At 42.6% G+C, this 13831-nt stretch overlaps 1 protein-coding gene across 4 annotated transcripts in view; it reads left to right on the forward strand.

Moving 5' to 3' along the window:
* Positions 1 to 13831, forward strand: part of sptbn2 (spectrin, beta, non-erythrocytic 2) — a 74610-nt gene that overhangs the window by 12282 nt on the left and 48497 nt on the right. For 2 of the 4 annotated variants that reach the window (XM_066659021.1, XM_066659023.1), the window contains exon 2: positions 8067 to 8251. In XM_066659021.1, the coding sequence (XP_066515118.1) occupies positions 8095 to 8251 (157 nt within the window). In that variant the 5' untranslated portion in view covers positions 8067 to 8094. Of the gene's footprint in view, positions 1 to 8066; positions 8252 to 11037; positions 11794 to 13831 lie in introns of those variants that run through there. The other 2 variants (XM_066659022.1, XM_066659024.1) reach the window with 1 other exon arrangement.

Genomic DNA, 13831 nt, shown 5'->3' on the forward strand with positions numbered 1-13831 from the left:
AGCCTATTAAAACTCAGACATTTAAAATTATTTTCTGTGCGCTTGAAAGGCTTTCAAGGTGAAATGAAGGCAGGACTCGACAAATATGGAAAGTTTAATAACTGATAATATCAGCTGATATCATTTAATATGGTTAGAGATTATAGTGTGAAATGAGTCATTGGAAAAGTAATAAATGATTCGAAAATTAAACTTATTATCAGCTCATGTATGAGCTACATATAAAATGCTTTGACTGGAAATATCTAATTCCAGTTGTTCTCAGCAGTATTGTGTTTTTAAAACGAGTGAAATTCATGTCCTCCTCCTCTGCACTTTCTCTTTGACCCACTTCCCAATTCTAGTATATTTTATTTAAGAGTGAGAGATTGAAAGGTGTTTTTTGTTTTTCTTCCCCCCCCTAGCATTGGTTTTATGCATTTTATGTTTTTCTCTTTTCCCTGACATTCTCAAGACTAGAATAAAAAAGAAAGCTCCCCAGCGTTCATTTATAAGCTTTATTTGTTCACTGTTTCACATTTTAATGTACATACTTTTCCCAGCGGATAATAAATAGTCCGAGCTCTCACTTCATTAAAGAGCGTGTTGGTGAATCATTTGATTAAGGAACGTTACTGAGCTGAGATTTTGGCTTGCAGTCTTATTAAACGAGTATTATTTTGGGTTTATAAACCATGCAGGATTTACAGCCCCATCTGCGGAGCCCCTCCACAGCTCTTCTGTCCTTTTAAATCCTGGTCGGTTGTTTTCTGACCTTCTGCGGTCTCCCAACACATTAGAGTCAGTTTTATGAGTCAAGAGGTCATAAGGCCATGAGGGTCCTTCCTTAATGACTGTGTGTAGTGACCCAGGCCCCAGTGCAAAATGCCTGTGTGTGTGTAAAGTCTGAAAATATAAATATTTAATATATATATATAATTGTTAGAATTTATTTAATTTCTATATTACAAATGCAGACATGTCTGTTTGTTGCTCTGCATACTTCCCATTTTCACCCTATTTTTCAGGTGGTCATTTTAATGTTATGGCTGATTAGTGTATGTTATTTATTTGTAATATGTGTTTTACCATTTCCTCCTCATCCAACTGCTACTACCACCATCATTCATTCATTCATTCATTCATTCAAAACACCTTCTTTAATTTCTATGGAAATTCATGTCAATAATGTTATATTCCTCACATAATGTGGAGGACAGCTGTTGTGTTCAAATGCTGTAGTAAACGCAGGGTCACTGCTGGTCATGGAGTAAATCAAATGCTGTGTGTGTTTGTGTCGTGGACATCGAGACCCCTGGTGCTTATCAATACCCCAGTAAAGTAATAGTGGACACTGGAGGAAAGGGAAGTGTGTGTGCGTGTGCGTGTGCGTGTGTGTGTGTGTGTGTGTGTGTGTGTGTGAGTGAGATATCATTTAAGCCCTGCAGGCACACACCCAGACGGTAGCTTATTATGTTGCTCTCAGATGGGCACAGTGAGACAGGCAGAGACACACACACACACAGAGCAGGGTATTTCTAAAAGTATTGATTTTGTTCAGTCTTTGTCATTCTGTCTGTTCATGTCAGATTTTATTATTAGAAGCTTCATTAGTTTCTGCTGTTTGCAGCGTGAGTGTGTGGACTGAATAATGAGGGGGGCAGGGGTAGGGGGTGGGGAGAAAAGGGGGGCATGCTTCGTTGACTTTGTGGAACACACTTATTAGATCTTTCTTGCTTTTGCCTTTTTCCTTTCTTTTTTCTTTATTTTCTTACTTGATTCATGCTATTCTTTTGGTTCTCCTCTCTCTCTCTCTCTCTCTTTATCTATCTCTCTCGCTCTTCTTTTGGGGGACAAAGGCAGGATTGATTTTTTTTTAATACCCCTTAAGGGCCAATGTCAGGGTCCACCTGGGTCCCCCACAAGGATACAGCTTTGTGTGTGTGTGTGTGTGTGTGTGTGTGTGTGCATGTATTTGGTGTGTGTATCTGAGTGATCCACTTCTTTGATATTCTTTTCTTTTCATAGCGCTTGTGTCACTCCTTCAGTGCAAGTGGTCTTCCACACACACACACACAAAAACTGTAAGAAGGGGTTCTGAAATTTGGAGGGATGGGCCTGGTAAGCTTGCACCTGAGTCCACAAGCTCTCGAGGGGGATAAATTCTGTCTGTCTGTCTGTCTCTCTGTCTGTCTGTCTCTCTCTCTCTCTCTCTCTCTCTCTCTCTCTCTCTCTCTCTCAGCATTATTTATAAAATGACCCTGAGTAAGCCGATGTGATTGAACTGTTTACACTACCACAAATTTAAAGAACACCTATTCAGGCTTTGCACAGTGGTGGCAGTTAATGGTCATGATGCACCACAATGCATTTGGACAACCCTCGTGAGTGATTACTACACAATCTCTCACACACACACTGTATATATGCAGACACGCAAATGGAAGCTGGTCACATCTCTTTCTCTCTTGGGACAGGAAGTGCCAGTTGCCATGACTACTGCCTCATTATAGCACCCCCGTGACTCTGGAAGTAGCTGGTGTGTGACTCCCACCACAGTGCCCTTTCGCCATGTGTGATTTGCGCTGTGTGAGTGTGTGCTTTACAGGTTTTGCCTTCCCAGTCCCTTTCAGCCCTGGAGTACGGCCAGAGGAGCAGGAGTGGAGCATAATTAGTCGTGAGTTGAACAGTACAAACTGAAGGCTGATGGGAGTTAGAGCGGCAGGAGTGTGGGTCCGCATGATGTGAAGTGTTATGAGAGTAGAGGAGTGTGTAGAATGGGGTGGCTGGATCAGTGTGTGGGTGTAATCCCGGGATAATGGCTCTCAGACCCATTTCTATTCCAAGCACTTCCCTAATCCAGACTCTAATGGGATTGGGAACGGCCTTCCTGCTTCTTTTGTTTGGACGCCGACCTATTGTGAGTGTCTGTGAAGCCGTGTGTGTGTTTAAGTGATGGACCTTGAACATGTTAATGGGTCAATTGAAATCGTTAAAAGTTTGGACCCATGACGTGTTGATTTATTTTTAACACTTTGTGTGTGATGTAGCCAATAAAGTCAAGAGATAATAAAATGTGCAATACATTTAAAACATAATTTAATTAAATATTGGTAATATTCTGACCAAATAAACACACACACATGCACACACATGTACACACGCATACACTTACTTATTATTCTTTGAACCAAATGACCACTCTATGGCAGCTGTGTGTGCGTGTGTGTGCATTTAGTTGTATCTGGACGTATAAGTATATAATACTCTCACTCCTCAAATACGGATTTAGCTGTATTAATGTCTGGATCATTGTGTGTGTGTGTGTGTGTGTGTGTTGGTTGGTTGGGGGGTTAGCTTCTAGTGGATTCCTGTGAATTAAAAATAAAAATTAGATCATATATTTGGTGTACAAATAAATAAAATTATGTAGTTTGAAAATGGCGAATGAAAAGAAATATTTGGTCAAAGAATTATGAGCTCCATCAGGAGGAAGTGCTGCAAAAGCATGTGATTGATTTGTTCTGTTCTTGGGAATAACTCAATAATAATTCATTCATTGTCTGTAAGCGCTTATCCAATTTAGGGTCGAGTTCGGTCCGGAGCCTGCCTGGAATCATTGGGTGCAAGGCAGGAACACACCCTGGAGGGGGCGCCAGTCCTTCACCGGGAGACACTTTCACTCACGCATTCACTCATCACTTACAGCTACTTACATTAATATACATTATTTAAAACACCTGTCACTCAGTGACATTCATTACAGGGCACTGTCGACAGTTCAGTGCATTTATTTTAAAATTTAGATTAAAAATATTAATATTGGCCAAACCAATAGGTTTATGTTTGATGGTCATTTTTATTGTTTGATCTTGGTAGTTTTCCGTTGACTTTATACTGTTCATATAGATATCTGAATTATATTGTATCAAACAAAATTAAGAAATATATCGTAGTATAAATTGTCCCATATTGTCCAGCCCTGTTTTGGATAATGAGAGGAAGGATATGAAGAAACCCACATGGACATGTGGAAAACACACCAAACTCCTCACAGCCAGTCACCAAGAGCAGGGCTCAAACCCACACCCCCAGGACTCTTGAGCTGTGTGACACCACCATGCCACCCTCTTGAGGATAATATTGTATCCAAAAAGTATATATGACTGTTGGTTTAGATGACTTAAAGATGATGATTTCGCTGTTAGTGATCATGAACATAGCATATTAATACTTCATTTTTAGGGGTTTTTGATTTACAATTATACGCTACACTGGACAAGCGGTTACAGACAGTGTATGAATGATTATACGTTACACAAAAACACTTTAAACTTATTTGTACACTTAATTTATATGTCAGTGGGTTCAGCTTCTCTGTGGTTGTAGCCTCTCTCCTGTTATTCCTAAACCCCAATCGTGTTGTAGAAGGAGCTCTGAAAACTGAGGCTGGAAGAAGAAGGTGCTCTTGAAGTGATGGGTCCATCAGACAGGACATTTTCTCTTGGAGACGATGGCAGTCTACATGCTTTAGTCAGCGTTTTGCAAATCAGGGATCATGTGGCCTTTTCATGTGTGTGTGCATTAGTGTTTGCCCTTGAAAGACCTTTATTCGTTCATGTTGCCTTGGGCCACACCCCCTCAGTTGGTTTCCCTGGTGACAGAGAGAGCTGTCGTCGTAGCGACACTTTGGGTGAGGTGGGTGGATTAGACAGGACCCCACTGGGAGACATGGGATGACAGCATGACAGAGTGGGCGCAAGGAGGCCCACACATACAGACACACACACACACACACACACACACACAGTCTCACATTCACAAGCATACACTTGTTCTGAATGAATGAAGTGTTAGTATTATAATTGTGTCACTGCTTGATGAATATGTTATTCCCTTGCAGTTGATCGGATTTTGGCACTGGACAGAATTGCCATATCGGGTGTCCATAACCAAGGTATGGAGTACTGCACTGTGGACAGGGGGCAGTGGGCAATGTTGACCCCTGCAGGCAGACTCTTATACTCTTTCTTTCTTTCAAGCGGGCAAGCTCGTACATGCAGACAGCACACCTTTGGAAAATGTTGATGACTTTTGTTGTTTACCACACACACACACACACACACACACTTTGACCATCATTTAGATTACAATTCAGTGACTCAGGGGTTATTATGGATAGCCAATCTACACTAATGACCCCTTCTTCTTCCTCTCTCTAAATTATTCATCTCTCTCTCTCTCTCTCTCTCTCTCTCTCTCTCTCCCCAGAGAAACTGAACGAGACACAGCAGATTCTGGCCAGACAAAGAGCATTGATCTAGAGTCATTCCCCTTTTAAAACAAACAATCTGCGTCCCCTATAATGGGCCATTAAGCTGTGTGTGTGTGTATGTTTTCTAATCAGATGGGAACCCTCATGGTGTGGCTTACTGCTCTGTGCCCTAGCATCCATTGTGTAGTGGTGTGAGTGAGTGTGTATGTAAGTGTGTGTAATCAGTTGTTTTGCATTGCAAACTGAACTGATATTACAGTGTTGATCTTAGTTGTTGACAGCAATGGTGTTGACCACAGTTCGTGTGAGAGCTTGACAGTAGCTTAATTTATTAACAAGCATTTTACCCTTCAGCAAAAAAAGTAATTAATTTACGCTGCGTTCCCATTAGTCACTTTTATTTTGAAGACAGTTAATAAAGTGTTGTTTACATCTGGAAATATATTAATCTCTTCATAAAAACATATAGCAAAGGTAACAAAGTGGACAAACGTAGTGAAAGGTACTTCAGGCCTGTGTATGTGTAAACCTAATGAGCACAGTAAATATATTACTGGACCAGCTCAGTTTGACTTAAATTAGTCCATAATAACAGGAGCACCAGGCAGTTTTCTGTGAGCTTCTGAGTCAGGAATGGGATAAAATGAGTCGTTCGAATTCTGCTTCGTTCTGACATCATGTGCAGAGACCTCAGAATTGCCCCGCCCCCTCGTCCGAGTCTCTACAGTCGCAGTGCTGGACTCATGTTTATGTGAGGGCGCAAAGACGAGGTTAAACGCAGCAAGACAGATATAACGAGCACTGGGTACAAACCTGTGCACTTGGGTCGGGGTGAACAGCGAGTGGCTTATTATCATTTAAAGGAACAGGCGCTGAAAACTGTATTTTTAAACCCTAACATGGTCTGAATCCCAGCAGGAATCATTTCTCTGTTGTATAATCTGAGATGTAGTGTTGTGCTATACATTATATATCCTTCTCCAGTAGATCCCCGGTGTTTTAGTCTCTGGCCTGCAGCGTGTCCTGAGGTGTATCGTGCCCTCCATGTCTTCATTCATTGAAAATGAAGCTCGCATTAACAGTCTATTCTTGGATACACTGAAACACAGAAGGATTGTGTGTGTGTGTGTGTGCTTTGATGTTGGTGTGTTTGTGTTTGTGTTGCATTTTTTTTTTACCCGATCTCTTCGTTTCTGTTCTGGCCCTCGGGTGCTTTTAAAGCTCGCAGTGTTGAAATATTAACAGGCTAAAATCTCTCCTGCTGGGAATAGTTCCCCTCCCACAGGAATCCCACGGTTCTGACCCATGCTGGAAGCTGGACGTTCAGGAAGCTGTTTGGGGCTGTGGCTACGGTGTGGGAGTGATGTCCGTTTATGAAGTGTAGACAGTGTGGGAAATAGATTTTCTTTTACTTCCCATAAAAGTGAAAATATGCTTTGTACAAAGGTAAAATCATCACTTCACTCAATCATTCATTCATTTATTCATTCATTCATCTTCTCTAAGTGGTTCATCCTGGTTAGGGTGGTGGTGTATCCAGAGCCTACCTGGACTTATTGGCCGCAAGACCTCATGACCTTATAATATGACAAGACCCCTCATCAATATATATTTGTTGACAGCAGTTAAATTATTGTCATGACTGGGGTTGTATCACATGGTTGTGTGAGTGCCTGTTGCCTTCACAGACCACAGCAGTGTCACTCATATAGGGTTAGCTGATAATAGATTTATTATCTCTGTCCTGATTAGTGTTGCAAAGGGGTGGACCACTTCTAATAAATTAACAGTAAATATATGGCAAAAAATATAGGTTGCTAGCCTTGGTAAGCTAAGCTCTTGCTAGCCTGCTAGCATTGGTAACTTTTCTCTTAAATGAAAATGCTCATTAAGCTTTTCTGATTTACCAGACAGCAAGCAACTGTGAGATTACACCTTGATTTATTAGTTTCTTAAACATTTCAATGCTATTACTATCAATGAAAATATGAACCTCTTCAAAACTTACCTGACCTTAGGTGGTCCTTTGGTCCAAATGTGTGCTTTCAGTAGTGATGAGTGTCAGGTTTCTAGAAATCATCTGGACATATGCTGTAAATGTGATGGAGGAATAAACAGGGCAGGGGGTGTGGTCTCAGTAGCCCTTCAGTGTGTAGTGTGCTATGTGCCTGGGATTGAGGAGAAATCGGATAAATATGTCAGTGATATTTTGTGATGTACTGTCTTTTCTTTGTGTGTCTGATACGTGTGTCTGTATCATGAGGTTATTGGTGTCTATTTCTTCTCCTGTCTCTCCTTATGCCTTGCCCCATTTTGTGGAGCTCCTCCTTCTAAAGCCAGGGAAGATGTAATTAGTGTGAGCTGTGTGAATGTTTCCTCTTCACCCCCTCACCCTGAATTAATTTTCCAATTGGATTTCCATCGGCAGATCAGATCTGGGAGTCCTGAGAGATCCTAGTGTGACGTCAGTTTCTCGTTTGTTATTCAGGCTTTACACGTTTTGCTTTTTGCTGACGCTGTTGAATTTTTAGAGGGATTTCGGAGCGTTGATATAAATCAGCAGCAGCTGATCTGGTTTGTGCCATGTCTGTGCCCTGTCTTGGTTTGTCGCTTCACTACTAGCATGCAAGGTCTGCTAGAGCAGAGTTGTTGGATAAGGTTTAGATGAGTGTTACACGCCTCTCGGATGAGCCTTTATATTTAAATTAATATTGAAGAGACGTTCACCTCAGTTTGGGCCGGTATCGGTCAGCTCTAATGATTGTAGGGCCCTGGCCATTTCACTAATCCTCCTCCGTCTTTCTCTTTTCAGGGCAGCTGTTGCTCTTCCGACAGCAGCCATGAGCACCATCTCTCCAACAGACTTTGACAGCGTGGAGATCCAGCAGCAGTACAACGACATCAACAACCGCTGGGACCTGGCGGCCGAGGCAGAGTGGGACAACGAGAACAGCTCGGCACGACTCTTCGAGCGCTCGCGCATCAAAGCCCTCGCAGGTACAGGATGGGGGTGATATCAATGTGTGGCGAGGAGAATGTGTGAAGGGAGAAGGTTTAGTAGTTGGTTGCAGCCTCTGTGTGTGGTCTGAGTTTGAAGCGCAGTGTGTATGTGCCTCCAGCAGGGGGAGGCAGCAGGCTTTAGAGCAGTCCTGTAATTTCAGCTTTTCAGCACACACATATTCATTGAATTAAATACAAGTACGAGTCCACTGTATGGAGTAGAAGTGTATGAACGCATGTCTGTAAGAGTGTGTGGGTAAGTGTATATGTCTATCTAACATAAGCAGATCAAACCAGAATGTGTATGGCACCAAATGTGAACGCAGGGGTTTGACTGACTGTGTGTGTGTGTGTGTGAGTGAGAGGTAAGTGTGTGAAAAAGATAGCATCTCACCTTGACAAGCGGAGACTTGATATCCACATTTTTCCAACTGGCTGCTGCTGTAATTCCCCTCAGGCTTTTCTCTCTCTCTCTCTCTCTCGCTCTCTCTCTCTCACTCACTCACACACACACACACACACACACACACACAATATATATCTTTTTGCTTTAATCCTTCTCTCTCTCTCTCTCTCTCTCTCTCTCTCTCTCTCTCAAATTTCCCAAGCTACCATATGTATTCAGATATTACTCAAAGGAGATATAGACTCACTCACTCACTCACACATATGTTTAACATTTTGAAATACCCTGAAAGGGGGCGCCATTTTGCAGTGTAATATGCTGAGTTTGGGATGCAGACACTCTTTATTCTGTACATGGCAGGGGTAGGTTCTTCATGACCTTTGGTATTTTTGCTCCTCTTTCCTTCTTTCTTGTCCATCTCTTCACTCTCTTTCTTTCTCTCACATTGTAATGCAAACACTTGCGCGCACACACACACACACACACACACACACACTTGTATTTGCTCTCTCTGCATTACTTTCACTCTCATTGTATACTTTCTTTCACATTTCCTGGTGTGTGTGTGTATTAGAGTGATATTCAGCTATGTTGGAAAATTGTTGTAGCTGGTAGGGCCTCCAACATGCTGTTTCACACCATCACAGCTTGTGTGTGTGTGTGTGTGAGAGAGAAAGAGAGAGAGAGAGAGAGAGAGAGAGAGAGAGAGAGAGAGAGAGTGAGTACTTCAGTAGTGGAAATAATATATTTCCATGAGAAAATTGCATGAAACGTGTGGTTATTTCTGACTTACACACCCACTCTGTGTAATCTGTGTAGACTGGACTGAGTGTGTATGTGTGTGTGTCTGTGGGGGAGTCGTGGGTCAGATGCAATGTTTCTTCTCTCACACTCATATAACAACTTTATCTCTAGTTTTATCCCACTATTTCCTTCCCTTTTTAAATTCTTGTCCCCCCTCTCTCTCTCTCTCCCTGTTTCATGTTCTGTGGTATTTGGAAATGTTCCATGTTTACTCTGTCATTAATAGTATCTTGAAATTATACACTGATAGGACCCTTGTGCTGCACACACACACACAGTTTAGTGTTGGTCAATTTGGTCATTGTGGTCATTTTGGTGGCACACTAGCACGTGTAGTTGCTCTGGTCTTCATTAGGACACTTCCTTTAATAAAACACATTCACACATGCACGCACACACACACAACGCGCGTGTGTGAGAAAACGACTGGTAGATCAAGTCTGCTTTACTGATCATAGATAGTGAAAAAATGTTATCAGATCCTTTTACTCACATATCGCACACATACACTTTCATTGTTTTCAGTACAGCTCTGCTTTTACTTATGTGTGTGTTTGTTTGAGTGTGTGTGGGTGGGTGTGTCTGTGTCCAAATGTCATCGTACCTAATCAGCAATTTACTTGGTCTTTTAGATCTAAGGCTGTCAGCACTTTTCACTTCAGTCGCCCATGGTTCACTTTTGGACCAGTTTATTTGTTTATAGTACTGTGCAAAAGTCAGAGACCACCCTTAATTCATTTCAGACCCCAAGTGCTGAGCTGTTCTCACTGTGGAAGGATGGACACAAACACGTCTGGCGCGGGAGTGGAGCTTGACTTTCTCCTCTCTGTTTCAGAGATGAAAGATCTACGTGCTGTTTCTTCTAATCAGTTTCAAAACACATTTCTCCTTTCCTCATGCAGCTGGACTGTCTTACACCTGATCTCCTCAGAAACGTTTCCTGAGCTTATCTAACTCATACGCAGCGGCCAATTTGACGATTGGCACTATTTTAATGGCTAAGGTGGCCGTGGGCTGGGTGACATTTAAACACATACACACAAAGACACACACACACACACACACACACACACACACAGGAAGAGAGGTTTGCTAGTGAATCTTTCTCAAGTATTTCCTTCCTGTCTTAACGACTTATTTTTGTTGCATGCAGTGAGGCAGAGAGAGGGAGAGATACAGATAGAGACAATCTCTCTCGCTCTCTCTCTCTCTCTCCCCGTACTTATCTTTCTCCCGAGTTACTTATGCTTTTTACCTGTAGATTAAGTGTCTCTCTCTTTCTCTCTCTCTCTCTCTTTCTTGTTGCCGCTCTCGTGCTGTCTCTGTCCCTTTTATATATATTTCTCTGTCCCTCTCATTCTCTGCTCCTCCCCTACTACACCTTTAGAGATGGTTTAGTCCACACCCTCCCCCTCCCTCCATCTCTCTCTCCCTCTCTCTCTCTCTCTCTCTCTCTCTCTTTTTTTAACTCCTTCCCCCCGCACACACCTTATGCAAATGCACAGCTCTGAGAGAGAGAGAGAGAGAGCAGAAGGCTTTGTTTACTTAGGCAGCCTACCGTGGCTAGAAGCTCAAACAAGGTGCGCGCGCAAACACACACACTCGCGCGCACATACACACATTCTGGAGGGAAGGCAGAAGGTTTGTGTGTGTGAGAGGGAGAATAAGCGAGAGAGACACTCTGCACCGGAGAGAGAGGAGAGAGAGGAGTGAAATAGAGAGAACACTCTGTTCTTTCTTTTCCCCTCCTACCTCTTTCTGCACTTGCCATCGCTTCTGGTGTTTTACCACGAAGAAAGGCACAACACCAAGGGGAAATAAGAGGGACTTTCTTTTTTCGTTTTCTTCTTTCTGTGATGAGACGGCATGGCACAGCTTAGTGCACACAGATGAAACACACACACACATGCATACACACACACACACACACCTGGAATTTTGCGTTCGCTCCAGTTAGAACTTTTTGTGCATACGCTACCTGTTAGCAAACTTTTTGCTTCTGCACCTGGACGGAAAACTTAATTCTGCCTTAACCTTCACTTCTCCCTTCGTCACTCGCTGTTTGAATTATTTTTTTAAGCACCTGGCTAGCCAGGCCTTAGCATGCTGGGCTGCTTGTTTTTGGAGTGAGCCTTCTTTAATTCTGGATACAGCTGTTCCCCCTGGGAGAAAATTTGTGTGTGATCGTGGGACGGAAAGAGAAGCTGAAAAAGAGAGGGAGAGATGGAGCTGGCACGGAGGGATAGCGAGCCCTGTCTCTCTCCTGCTGCCTTTGTGAACCAGGTGCAATATTCCAACATCCTGGAGGGAAGATTCAAGCAGCTACAAGGTAAGAGACGTCCACATCTATGGCCGTTCAGCACCGCAACTTTTACATCCCTCTAAAAGCTTGGATTATCGTTTATTAATGATTGATACTTAGGTTTCATTATGCAAAGAATGTTTCTGTCCAACCACAGCCACATTATTTAACAGTGTGTTCACAATTCTTGTATAATAACCATGTTAAAAAGCCCTGGTTAGAGCCTGGAACCCAAATGGGTTCAGCCTTGTAAACATGAGGACTTTGCTAACTAAACCCAAGCAGTGTACATACACATATCGCTCTCTTCTGTCAGTTTACACAGCTTCCAACTTTAATGTCCATCAAATAGAACTCCCACTCAGCCACTTTACATTACGTTAAGTTAAGGTCTGTCAGCTTCACAGAGACCACAGCTGAGGCTGAGTCAAACACTCGAGACTCTTACGACTTTACACTTGCCTACGATTATCGCAGCTAAACTCAAACACCACGTACGTCTCCCAGCAATCCTCACGCTTCGCCTCTTCAGCTTTAGGCCTGCTGTTCAGCTGCCGTTTCCGTAGAAACTGGGAGTTATTCAGTAATTACCCCGAGTTTTGGTTCCGGGTCAGGAGTGGAAAGTTTAAGAAGTATAACTGCAGACGCTGTGCTTCCGTACTGGTGGAGTCCCTCCACTTTTGCTTTGTCTTGTCACACCTGTCCTACCATTCAGCTTCGATCCTGATCCGGTCGTGTGCACTGTGTAAAGTGGAGCACTTGATTTCTAGTGTCAGTGATGGAGTGATGAAGACTTTACTGTCTATGGGCTGTGCAGTAGTACACTCTAGTGTTTCTCAGTTGATTTGACTAGAGCTCTACAACCCTAGTTAACCTCCAACTATTTGACCTCCATGTTCTCTTCACTGTCTTGTCATCTCTATCTGTGTGTGTGTGTGTGTGTGCTGGTTTGGTGTGACAAGGCCACGCCACTATCAGAGCAATGCCCTCTTTTACACTGCAGTAGAAGCAGGTGAAAAATATAGGGCTGAGAGGACTTAATTTAGCTCCACCCTATGTGTGTGTGTGGGTGTGTGTGTGGGTAGGTATGGGTGGGGGGGCTGGGGACCTGTGCTGCTCTCGTAGAGAATGGCCTTGTTTCAGGTATTTTAGGTTTGTACTGCAGGGCTGATGCCCCAGACCCAGATTCCACTGTATGAAGCTTGGTTTTGTGTGTGTGTGTGTGTGTGTGACTTTGTGTTGGTTTTTGTGACACCTTTACAGTAAAACCAGCTAAAAGCAAGACTAACCAACAGGAACAACAGATCTGGGCTGATTTTTTGCTACTGTGTATGTTTGCATAATACATATTAGTCCTACGTGTGTGTGTGTGTATATATATATCTTTGTGTGTGTGTGTGAGAGAGAGAGAGAGGGAGTGTGTGTGTGTGTGTGTGTGTGTGTGTGTGTGTGAGAGAGAGAGAGAACTGGAGGTGGAGAATGGTCAGTTAGGTAGAGCCTTTCTTTATCTGAATACATCAGCTAACACACACGCACACACACAAAGCCTCTATGGTGGTGTGTCCTGAAAAGAGTTGAATAGCAGGGCTGTCACTCACACCCTGAATGTTTCACATTCTTTAGTCTTCAGGTGATATTTATGCAAGCGGCACCTTGAATTACTCATTGCTCATTACTGTACTTAAGGGAGAATTTTTATTCTGTATGATTTTTATTTTTACCAATTTATATGAAAAGACGAATATGTGCTCACATAAACATATATATATATATATATACACACACACACACACACACACCTCTCTCTCTCTCTCTCACACACACACACACGAAAACACACAAACGCACACATTTGCTAGCTTGACAATGACTTTTGTCATTTTGTTAAAAATTTTAAATGGTGTTAAAAAAAATAAATCAATAAATAAAGAAAATAGATCAGAATGTGTGGTTTGGTGAATTGTGTGTTCACATATATGTCCTCATATGTCTACAGAAACCAACACCTAATTACACACTAACAAACGAGTATTGTATTACAGCACTTGTGTGGTTTTTCAGGGCT

This window comes from Hoplias malabaricus, chromosome 2 (assembly GCF_029633855.1).
Source record: "Hoplias malabaricus isolate fHopMal1 chromosome 2, fHopMal1.hap1, whole genome shotgun sequence".
Taxonomy (NCBI): domain Eukaryota; kingdom Metazoa; phylum Chordata; class Actinopteri; order Characiformes; family Erythrinidae; genus Hoplias; species Hoplias malabaricus.